Raw genomic sequence first — 11,043 nt, forward strand, 5'->3', positions numbered from 1 at the left:
AGGGGGAGACACGTAGAGCCCCTGGCCTCAGGCCCACCTCATGTGAGGCTCTAGACACCTGGATTATCCTCGTTGGGGGCTGGGTGGGAGGGAGGGTAGGTAGCAAGCCTGGGGCTGAGAGCTAAGGGTGGGGGGGAACTGTCTTGGAGAAGGGAACGTGCCCGTTCCGTGAGGCTCCTTGGCGCGCCCCCCGCTCCTTAGAGGAGGGTGGACTGGGGCGGGCGACCAGCCCGAGGGCTTCCTGCTATTGTCCCCCGCCCAGTCTCCCCTTCTCCATCCCTTCCCCAGCCCCCGCTAGAATCTGGCTTTGACCCGGGCCACTCCCCAGAGGTGGCTGCGGGGCCAGGAGGAGACAGAAGGGCTGTTTCCTCTTCCCAGCAAGGGGAGAACCTAGGAAGGGGAGAAAGAGCCGGCCAGGCCTCCCCCATTCGCTCCAAATGGGGGGTATGAAGCAGCTGGGATTGGTCCCGGCAGGGTAAGCCTTTCCCCAAGCCAGGGGTCAGATGGGGGCCGCTCAGATGCTGCTCCCTAAAATCAGCTATGGGAAGCCCCCTTAAAGATATGTCATAGTTAAGTCTAGGGGGCCAATGCAATGGCCAACCGAGTGTTTTTAGAGGCTGGACTAATCCAGTCTAAGGTGGGGGGTAGGGTGGAGAGAGATTGGGTGGGAGGGAGGCAGGGACTGCTCTCAGGGAAGAAGGAAGGGGCTGGGGGGTGCTTGCTATCAGAGCATTTTGCCTAGAAATGAAGAACATGCAAATGAGATGCAAATTAGCCTCTATTGTCCCCAGCTAGGGAGCTTTTGCTAAGAAGGCTGCTGGATTCTGAAGGTTTTAATGTGGGAGTGGTCGTCATGCCCTCCAAACTCTCCCAGTCCCCCCTTTTCCCAAGACTGGTCCTGCAGTTCCAGGAGTTTCTGGGTAGGGGCCAGCCCCAGCCCCTGCCCTCACATCTCTGGGCATGAAGCAGCCAGCACCTTTGTAATCAGGCTCAATGTCAATGTGCCCCCCACTCCCAGGGCAGCATCTCTCCTACCCTAGCTTCATTAGACTTCTCCTGAATGTTCACATTCACTTTTATTGGATGTGGTAAGGAGGTATAGCTCAGCCTCTTCCCTCCTTCTGTCCCTTCTTCCATCAGGTCAGAGGTCTCCTATCCCCCTCAAACCCCCACAGGAGTCACCACCCCAGGTAAGGAAAGGGCAACAGCTTCTGAGGGCAGGGGATGGAAACAGGCATGGCCTGGGAGCAGAAAGAGGGTCTGACTGTTCTCCCCACTTGCCTGAGACTGAAGTTGTTTCCTGGGTGAAGATACCAGTTGCCCAGGGCAACCTGTGGGGGGGTGGGCAGGAGGGGGAGGATAGGAGACAAGCTGTGTCCCTTTCTCTTCCCCTGGGAGCACCAACATCGGAAGCATGGGGCGGGGGTGGCAGAGGGAGGCTTGGCCTTTCAGCACCAGAGGGTCTTTAGCTAGCTGACTGCTCTGCCCCTGGGGAGGGGGTCATCATTAGGTGCTCCTACCCCTTCCCCTCCTCCAGCTCTCTTGGGACCCCATCTGGCGTCAGCCTCCTCATCAGTGATGCTGGATTGGGGATGGGGTACACTTGGGTCCTGGCTCCGAGAGTGGAGTTGTTGGGGAGATGGAATGGGCTAAGCCTGGAAGCCCAGGGTCTCTTCTTTAGGGGACATGGTAGGACAGGCAACTAAGGATTAGTGAAGGATAACTGTCTGTTCACAGAAAGGAAGGAGTCTCACCCTTCCTGACCTGATTTCCCGAGCCTACTCAGCCCTTCACTTCAACTTCAGGGGAAGGCAGGAAGCTGGTGTACACCTCCCACTGTGGGTTCCAGCCAGGGTCAGCTTGGCTGTGGGAGGCTGATGGAAGCTGATGGGTGGGAAGGAGGGCTGTCTCACTGTCCCTGCCACCATATCTATCTTCTCCTGGACTTTGGGCTACAATCGCCTGGCTGTCATTGAATTATTTATATTTTCATTCCAAGGCAGTCCGAAGAGGGAAGGGAAGGGAAGGAGAGACATGTTCAGCCATATCTCCTCACCAGTATAGCCCCTTCTATGCCTGGCTCCTCGTAGCGGGTGGGTCTGCTCTTCCCCACATTAAGCACATGCAGTGGTTCTTTGGAGTCAGGGAGGGAACAGGGGGCTAGGCAGGCTGGGAGGGGGCACAGTGGTCGGGCAGACAGCTGCGGCCAGAGCTAAATTTAGCCTCTGATCTGGCTTTGATGCAGATTCATTTTTGGCTAAGACAGCCCCCCTCCCCCACTCCCCTCCCTACTCACTCAGCTTCTCCCTAGCCATGGGAAGGGCCCCAGAAGCGTGAGCTTAGACCAGGACAAAGACCCCCAGGCTGCCTCCCCCACTCTGTTCTTCCTCAACCCTAGACAATGATGGCTGCTTCGCAGCTGCCTCTACCAGGGCACAGCGCCTAAATTGCTCCCGGGTGCCATGGGGGTCCGTGAGGGAGGGGGGAGGCAGACATGGTGCCCTCTTCCTCCTCCCCAGTGCCAAGGAGTCACTATTTATAATTTTAAGGCTTCAGTGTCTAATTATAGCTGAGAAGAGGTTAGCAAGAGGGGGGCCACGAGGTGTCACCTACTGAATGTCCCAGGCCCAGTCAGGAGAGAGGAGAAAAGGCTGAGTGAGAAGGCTGGGAGGGGGAGCAGGCGGGTCCTGTCCTTACCTGGGGTCATGCTGGCAGGCTTCGTACCAGCCAGTTTGGGCCAGTTGGACAGGGAAGGACCTTGAGTGACAGTGACAGCTGGCTGGGACTGAGGCAGTGCCAGAGAGAGGTTTCTTCTCCCTACTGCACTGGGTCTTCTGGTGATAGACCTGGGAAGGGGTCTGCCTGCTTCCCCCACTTTTCTGTCTTCTCTTTCAGGGCCAGCATATGGGTGAGGGGGCACCCCCTGGGGCCTGAGCTGCCCCACACAGGATGCCCCGTGAGCCCCGCTTCATGCCCTTGCTGCTACTGCTGTTGCTGCTCTCACTTCCCCACACCCAGGCTGCCTTTCCCCAGGACCCCCTCCCTCTGCTGACCTCTGACCTGCAAGGTGAGTGCTTGGTACCTCACCACCTCTATATGAGCTCAGCACTCAGTCTTGGCAGGTAGACACTGAGACCCCTTGTGTGGGTGGCAAGGTGCAGGAAGGCTCTCAGTCTCAAGGAAGCTAAGAGCCTGACCAGAAAAGGAGAGAAGACAGGTAGAGTGAGCTGGCACCTCAGGTCTGTCACTTCTCATCTGCGGGCCTACTTCCTTCACTTCCGGGCAGCATTGTTCAGTGATAAAGAATGTGGACTCTCGGCCAGACCAGACCTTAGCAGGTTTGAATCCCTGCTAAGCTGCTCACTAGCTGTGTGAGCTCTTCAAGTTATTTAACCTTTCTTTGCCTCAGTCTCCTCATCTGCAAAATGAAGGTAGTCATAGTATTTTACCGGGAATTCCCTGGTGGTCCAATGGTTAGGACTCGGTGCTTTCACTGTGGTGGCCCGGGTTCAATCCCTGGTTGGGGAACTAAGATCCTGCAAGCCATGCAGTGCAGCCAAAAAAAAATACTACTAATAATAGTATTCTACCTCATAGAGTTATTTAGGGATTAAATGAGGTAATACAGGTAAAGTTCTGAGAACACTGTCTGGCACAAAGTAAATGATTTATATATGTTTGCTATTATTATTAGCTACAAAATGAAGGCTTGGGACTAATTCAGTGGTTCCCAACACCTCTCACCTCCCTCTCCACCACGTTATCACTACCAAGTCTAGGTCCCACCGTGAGGGAAACCAACAGCCAACTTTTTCTGAGAAGGACCTTTATCTGTTTGCAAGTTCCTGTTATATATGCAGGATTTAGAGTAATTTTAAGGATGAAGGAATGGCAGTTAGGTTATTGGGAGTAACTTTTGGGGGATAGATAAGAGCAGTAAACACATGTGCCAGACGTGGTTCGAAGCACCATATGAATGTTAAATCATCTCTCTCTGAACGCTGGGGTCCCTTTGAACGCTGATGACTGTGGTTTCCATGATCAGGCCAGGTGGATGCTGGAGTTGGTCAGAGGAGGCAGAAACCTTGGAGGGCTGAGGTGGCCTGTGAAGAGCCTTGAGGGGAGGGTGCAAAGAGAGGGCTGGGAGAAATGGGGTGAGTAAATGGTCCACATGGGACAGTGTACAATGTGGGAGTGAAAGGGAATTGCTAGCCCTAAGGCAGTTCCAAGAAGGGGTTGGGCTCAATTCTGGAGTCAGACAGACCTGGATCTCAATTGGGGTGCCTGCCACTTCCAAGCTAAATGAGCTGTGCAAATTTCTTAATGGCTTTAAGCCTCAGGTTCCTCATCTGTAAGATGGGGCCAATGTTAGTACCTACCTCATAGGGTTGTTGTCTGAAGTGAGACAATGCATCTAACATGCTAACATAATGCTTGGCAGAGGTTAAGTGCTCAGAGTTAGCTGGTATTACATTTATTAATAGCCTTATTAATAGCTTTATTAATACCTCACAACTCATCTCACATATCCATTTTATGTCCGTGGCTGGGTTTCATCTGGTTGGAGAGGGTGTTGAGGGAGTACATGGTATTCTGGCTGGCCCTCAGCACCCACCTCTCTGTGCCTTCTAGGTATTTCCCCATTATCCTGGTTCCGGGGCCTGGAGGATGACGCTGTGGTTGCAGAACTTGGGCTGGACTTTCAGAGATTCCTGACCTTGAACCGGACCTTGCTAGTGGCTGCACGGTAAACTTGGCTGTGGCACCATTGTGGGGCTGACAGGCCTGCTGCTGGGCAGGCATGGGACCTGCATGGCCACTGCAACATCTTGCAGGGGACACATGCAGGTGTATAAGCCATGGGACATGGGCATGCTAGGACCCAGAGCACAACTGCCAAGTTGTGGAGTAAAGGGGAGGAGAGAGGGCACTGTTTGTCCCTGAGCAGCTGAACACGGGCAAGGTGGGAGGCTCAGGAGTTCAGGTGGGGATCCATGGCTTGGCTCTGATCCCTCCTTGCCTGTCTCTTCAGGGATCACGTTTTCTCCTTCGATCTTCAAGCCCAAGAAGAAGGGGAGGGGCTAGTGCCCAACAAGGTGAGGGGCTGTGTGGGAGGAGGTTGAGGCATGGAGATGAGGCTGGGAAAGGTCTAACCGGGATCAAGTGGGTAGGTAGAAGACTCCAAGAGGAGCCATAATGTGAGGTGGTTCCAGGTTGCCCCATGATTTTTCCCCTTCTACTTCTCCCGCCAGTATCTAACATGGAGGAGTCAAGACATGGAGAACTGTGCCGTGCGGGGGAAGCTGACGGTGAGGAGTGGGATGAGAATCTTGAGGGAAGGAGATGACCCTGCCTCTAGGCTCTGTCTAAGTGGCCTCCACTGTGCCCATTTCCCCTCACTTCTCTCATCTTGGTCCACAGAGGAAAATGTGCAAGAAAGGGAATTCATGATTTTTAGCTTCCTTTACACACCTCACACAAAAGGAAAGTGAGGCTCTGAAAGGCCAAAGAACTTGCCCAAGGCCAGAGGACTAGGAGTAGATAGCTTAGTTGGGACTTCACCCCACACTGCTCTGCCTGGCTCAAGTGGAGCAGCCCTACTTCATGTGACCCCCACCCCGTCCCAGTCCCGGGGAGCCCGGTCACTGACCGAGAATTCTGGATTTTCTAGGACGAGTGCTACAACTACATTCGTGTTCTCGTTCCCTGGGACTCCCAGACACTCCTTGCCTGTGGAACGAACTCATTCAGCCCCGTGTGCCGCAGCTATGGGGTACAAAGGCGAGGGCGGGGCATCAGGACTGGAGTGGGAGAAGAACCCAAGCTGGGCAATCAGTTCAGTGGGGATGGACCAGCAGGGGTAGGGGAACAGGAGTGCCCAGAGGGGAGGGGTCAGGAAGGGGTGGAGCAAGGAGGCAAGGGGACATGAGGAAGTGGGCTATGGAGCCAGACTCGCAACACCCCAAGGGGTCCAAGAACCTGTTTCCTCTGCCTCCAGATAACTTCGCTGCAGCAGGAGGGTGAGGAGCTGAGCGGGCAGGCTCGATGCCCCTTTGATGCCACCCAGTCCAACGTGGCCGTCTTTGCAGGTATGCACCTGGGCATGTGAGCAGCAGGCATGTGGCCGGAGGGAACTCCCACGTTAGCCCCTTTCCTAATTTGGTCTTTCCCCCATGCTCCTGAGTGGAGGGTTAAGGTAGGGGCCAAGGTCAGGCCAAGGGAGGGGTGTGGGAGGCCCAAGGAGAGCCAAGATATGGATCCCTGAGCCCTCCCCTGACCCCACCCTACCCCTCCAGAGGGCAGCCTGTATTCAGCCACAGCCGCGGATTTCCAGGCCAGTGATGCTGTGGTTTACAGAAGCCTTGGGCCTCAGCCCCCACTCCGCTCCGCCAAGTACGACTCCAAGTGGCTCCGAGGTCAGGGCGGGCCTAGGGCAGGGAGGCTGCTCTTGGGGAGGAGGTGCAGGGGGCGGTCAATGGCAGGCAGATGGTGGTAATGGTGAGCATGTATGCAGAGGGGAGAGGCTGTGGGGGGCCAGGAGTTTCTGAACAGGTGTAGTTTCTCTTCCGTACCTTTCCTGTCACTCCCCCTTCAGAGCCACACTTTGTCCACGCTTTGGAGCATGGAGACCATGTCTACTTCTTCTTCCGAGAAGTCTCTGTGGAGGACGCCCGGCTGGGGAGGGTAAGGAAGTGGGCACCAGGGGTGGGTAGCTAGAGGGCTCTGCTGGATGGTGAGGAGCCAGTCATTCAGGGGAGATTAGGGGCTCCTGGCCCTAATCTCCACAACGCAATCCCCTGGACTCTGAGGCCCCCAACTTGGAGTAGCCCCCAGGCCTCTGCCCCCGCATCCTGCTAGGTCCCTCACCTTGACCCACATTGACCGACCACACCCTTCCTTTGCTGTGCCCCTAACATTTGTCTCTTGGCGCTCTAACTCACCACATTGCTCTCACCCTGCTGGCCCTGGGGCTCTCTCTCACCGTTCTCCTCGTCTCCAACTCTCCCACGCACAGGTACAGTTCTCCCGTGTGGCCCGTGTGTGTAAGCGTGACATGGGCGGCTCACCTCGGGCCTTGGACCGCCACTGGACATCTTTCCTGAAGCTGCGGCTCAACTGCTCTGTCCCTGGGGACTCTACCTTCTATTTTGACGTCTTACAGGCCTTGACAGGGCCTGTGAACTTGTATGGCCGCTCTGCTCTCTTTGGGGTCTTCACCACCCAGACCAATAGGTTGGTACCAGACTAACCAATGTGGCCCAATCTGTCCCCTGCCCCACCAGCATCCAGGTTCCTCTCTCAACGCCTATTGATGAGGGCAGTGAGCGGAAGCTCCATTCAAAGCCAGTTTGCTGTTCTGCCCACCGTTTTTCTCCTAGCGTGGCCCCCAGGGGCTGCCCCACCCTCTCAGGCTCCGCCCTAATACGGTATATGAAGGGGAGCTGCCATGTCTTACCTAGGAGGAACTGTGCTGTCCCTTCCAACACCTAGCCCGCATCCTTTTCTGGCTCCCTCAGCATCCCCGGCTCTGCGGTCTGTGCCTTCTACCTGGATGATATTGAGCGTGGGTTTGAGGGAAAGTTCAAGGAGCAGAGGAGTCTGGATGGGGCCTGGACCCCTGTGTCTGAGGACAGGGTCCCCTCCCCGAGGTACGCAGGGTGGGCGTGGCCTTTGTGGAGGTAGAAACAAGCAGTGTCTGCTCCCCAAATGGGATTATGAGGAGAGGGCAAGGTGTCCAAGGCCTGGGGAGGGGGCTGTAGAGGGTTGGCAGCAGGGAAGGGAAGCAGTAGTGTGAATGTCTGCGTGTAGGCGGAACAAGGGTTACCAATCACGTTTGGGAGCAGTGGGTAGGTGGTGGTCACAGAGCCTAACTAAGCCCCAGCTCCCTGCCCTAAGGCTCCCTCTTCCTTTGTGTCCACCAGGCCAGGATCCTGTGCAGGAGTAGGTGTAGCTGCATTGTTCCCCTCTTCTCGAGACCTCCCTGATGATGTCCTGACCTTCATCAAGGCTCACCCACTCCTGGACCCTGCCGTGCCACCTGCCACCCATCAACCTCTGCTTACCTTCACCAGCAGGTATGGGGCTAGAAAATGCTGACCACTGCCTTCCCCGCCTCAGCCACTCTTTCCCTGACCCCACAAGGTAAATCATATTGGTAGGAGGAAGAACCCGTGAAAGTGGAAGGGAGAGAGCTAAGAAGGAAACACTGGGCTGGGGGAAGGGCAGAGAAGGGGGTACCCAGACACATGCGCTGTCCTTGAAACACTCAAGCTTCCACTGGTCAGGTTGTCCTGACCTGAGGCCTATCCCTCCAGGGCCCTACTGACCCAGGTAGCTGTGGATGGCATGGCTGGTCCTTACAGTAATACCACAGTCCTGTTCCTTGGCTCCAACGATGGGACAGTGCTGAAGGTGCTGCCCCCATGGGGGCAATCTGGGGGCCCTGAGCCCATTCTGTTGGAAGAGATCGATGCCTACAGCCCCTCCCGGTGAGCCCTTTGTCCAGCAGGCCCCCTGCAGAGCAGGGATGGGATGTGGAGTGGTAGATGGGGATATGGGGATGGGGTGGGGACTCCAATATTGGAAGTTGTGGGGAAGAGAGAGGGCCTTGGCGAGAAGCTGGACACTGTGTTGGGGCAGAGGAGCCCTATGAGTTGTACTCAGTTGCTTGTATGCCTCCCCCGCTTCTGTTCTTTAACTCACCCAGGGAAAAAGGAGCCTCACCTGCTCCATCTCTGATTCCTTCTGGCCTCACCCTAGGTGCAGTGGGAAGCGGGCAGCCCAAACAGCACGGCGGGTCACAGGGCTGGAGCTGGACACTGAAGGTCACAGGCTCTTTGTGGCTTTTTCTGGCTGTATCATCTACCTCCCTCTCAGTCGATGTGCCCGGCATGGGGCCTGTCGGAGGTGAGAGGGACCTGAGGTCAGGCCCTGTCTGGGTGGGCTCTGGGCCTGCAGGCACACAGGAACACAGGCATAGTGGGTGGCAGGGAAACGCAGGGGATGGTTTGGGGGTGGGTATCTCAAGCATTCTGCAGGTGGGCAGTAACCAGGGACTGGACTAGGGATTGGGGTGGATAGGATGGGAGTATCAGGCTAAGAGCCTCCTGCAGGCCAGGGTGAGAGTGGAAGAGGCAGGGGAATGGAATGTGATTAGGGTGGAGAGGGTCCCAGCCTCACATGACTCAGTTTTCCCTAGGAGCTGTCTGGCTTCTCAGGACCCATACTGTGGATGGGACAGCTCCAGAGGCTGTGTGGATATCAGGGGACCTGGTGGGTAAGTGAGAGGCTCGTGGATCTCCTGAGGAGAAAGTTCCCCACTAAGAGAGGAAGCTGAGGGCTAGGGTGGGGGATGGGGGCAAGATGTATACCTGCACTGAGCCACCTCCATTTCCTCCTAGGATTGATGTGCATCCAGCTGGGAACCAGGAATCCATGGAGCATGATGACTGCCAAGGTAAACAGAAGCGGCAGGGGTGGCTGTAGCCATTGTTGCGCATGGCTCTGATGGCCATAGACACCATCCCAGGTGTGGGCTTTTGTCTTTCTCTCCTTCTGTGGTACAGTCATGCCCATCAGTTCTTCATGAAGCTTCCCTCTGCCCCTATCTTCACCCTCTCTCTCCCTTTTTCATAGATGGAGCTACTGGGAGTCAGTCTGGCACAGGGGATTCTGCTTATGGTGAGTTCTACTGTCCCAACTTCACCTTGCTCAGCCCACACTCACCCAAGTCTGTGCCCCATGGCAGCAGCAGACCAGCACCCTGGACACCCTGAGAGAGTCTCAGAAAAGGGTTAGCACCCTCCAAATACCTAGCATATAGCTCAGTGCCTGGCACATAATAGGGTGCTTAACAGATAGTTTTTGAACAAATAAATGAAAGAGTGCTTTGCATAGTGAGCCCTCGCCCATTTCCAGAGGAAAATGAAGGCTGCACTTCTGGACCTTTGGGCTCCAAAGGGGGTGCGGGAACCCGCTGAATGGGTATCAGAGATGGAGAGCAGGAGCCTCACTGGCTCTGACCTGGTCTCTGTCACCAGTGCTTCTGAGTCCTGGCCCTTCCCCTGAGACCCCAAGCCCCCCCAGTGATGCCCACCCCCGGCCCCAGTCTTCCACTCTTGGAGCTCACACTCAGGGTAAGGGGGCTGGCTGGGAGGGATAGGAGTGAAGTGTGGGGCTGCTGATTCTTGAAGAATTCTAAGCCCCTCACTGATCGCTGTTTGGTGCTCACTAATAATGCCTGTTTGGAGCCTCCCCTCCCAGCCCCGCCTCCCTCAGCACGGGCAGAGTTTGGCAGTTGTTCTTGGCATGGCTACAGGCGCCAGAGCTGGGATGGGGACTCCCCAGGCCCAAGCTCTAGCTTGCGTGTGAAAGGTAGTTCGGTGGGTTGTGTGTGTTGAGGGGTAAGGGGAGGTGATTCCTAAAGAGGGTCAAAGCTGCGTTGGAGCTGAGCAGCAGCAGGAGAGAGGCGACACTTCGGAACCTGCCATCCCGCTGGCCCACCTTCCCTGAGCCTCCCTCCTCCCTCCTTCCTCTCGGTCGGCAGGCGTGCGACGGGACCTCCCGGCAGCCTCAGTCTCCCGCGCCGTCCCCATCCCACTCCTCCTGGCCTGTGTGGCCGCAGCCTTCGCCCTGGGCGCCTCCGTCTCTGGCCTCCTGGTCTCCTGCGCTTGTCGCCGCGCCCACAGACGTCGGAGCAAGGATATCGAGACTGCGGGGCTCCCGCGCCCTCTATCCCTTCGCAGCTTGGCCCGTCTGCACGGGGCGGGCCCAGAGCCGCAGCCAACGTCCAAGGACGGAGGGGGCGCACAGACACCCCAGCTCTACACCACCTTCCTGCCTCCTCCTGAGGGCGTACCCCCGCCGGAGCTGGCTTGCCTGCCCACCCCGGAGTCCACGCCGGAGCTGCCGGTCAAGCACCTCCGCCACGCCGGGGGTCCCTGGGAGTGGAACCAGAACGGGAACAACGCCAAGGAGGGCCGGGGCCGCGCCCGGGGCGGGAACACGGCGGGCGGCCCCGCGCCGCGCGTGCTGGTGAGACCG

At 56.8% G+C, this 11,043-nt stretch overlaps 1 protein-coding gene across 1 annotated transcript in view; it reads left to right on the forward strand.

The window, feature by feature from the left end:
* Positions 1 to 979: 979 nt before the first annotated feature.
* The window catches only part of SEMA6C (semaphorin 6C), a 10,561-nt gene continuing 497 nt past the window's right edge, over positions 980 to 11,043 (forward strand). The window contains 18 exon segments of the mRNA XM_024762860.1: positions 980 to 1,190; positions 2,896 to 3,067; positions 4,633 to 4,747; positions 5,033 to 5,096; positions 5,253 to 5,309; positions 5,672 to 5,773; positions 5,999 to 6,089; positions 6,297 to 6,416; positions 6,596 to 6,684; positions 7,016 to 7,233; positions 7,518 to 7,649; positions 7,923 to 8,075; positions 8,316 to 8,489; positions 8,761 to 8,907; positions 9,200 to 9,277; positions 9,402 to 9,457; positions 9,637 to 9,681; positions 10,547 to 11,042. Coding sequence (XP_024618628.1) covers positions 2,950 to 3,067; positions 4,633 to 4,747; positions 5,033 to 5,096; positions 5,253 to 5,309; positions 5,672 to 5,773; positions 5,999 to 6,089; positions 6,297 to 6,416; positions 6,596 to 6,684; positions 7,016 to 7,233; positions 7,518 to 7,649; positions 7,923 to 8,075; positions 8,316 to 8,489; positions 8,761 to 8,907; positions 9,200 to 9,277; positions 9,402 to 9,457; positions 9,637 to 9,681; positions 10,547 to 11,042 — 2,255 coding nt within the window. The 5' untranslated portion in view covers positions 980 to 1,190; positions 2,896 to 2,949.

Source organism: Neophocaena asiaeorientalis, unplaced genomic scaffold, assembly GCF_003031525.2.
Source record: "Neophocaena asiaeorientalis asiaeorientalis breed wild unplaced genomic scaffold, Neophocaena_asiaeorientalis_V1.1 scaffold167, whole genome shotgun sequence".
Classification (NCBI taxonomy): Eukaryota; Metazoa; Chordata; class Mammalia; order Artiodactyla; family Phocoenidae; genus Neophocaena; species Neophocaena asiaeorientalis.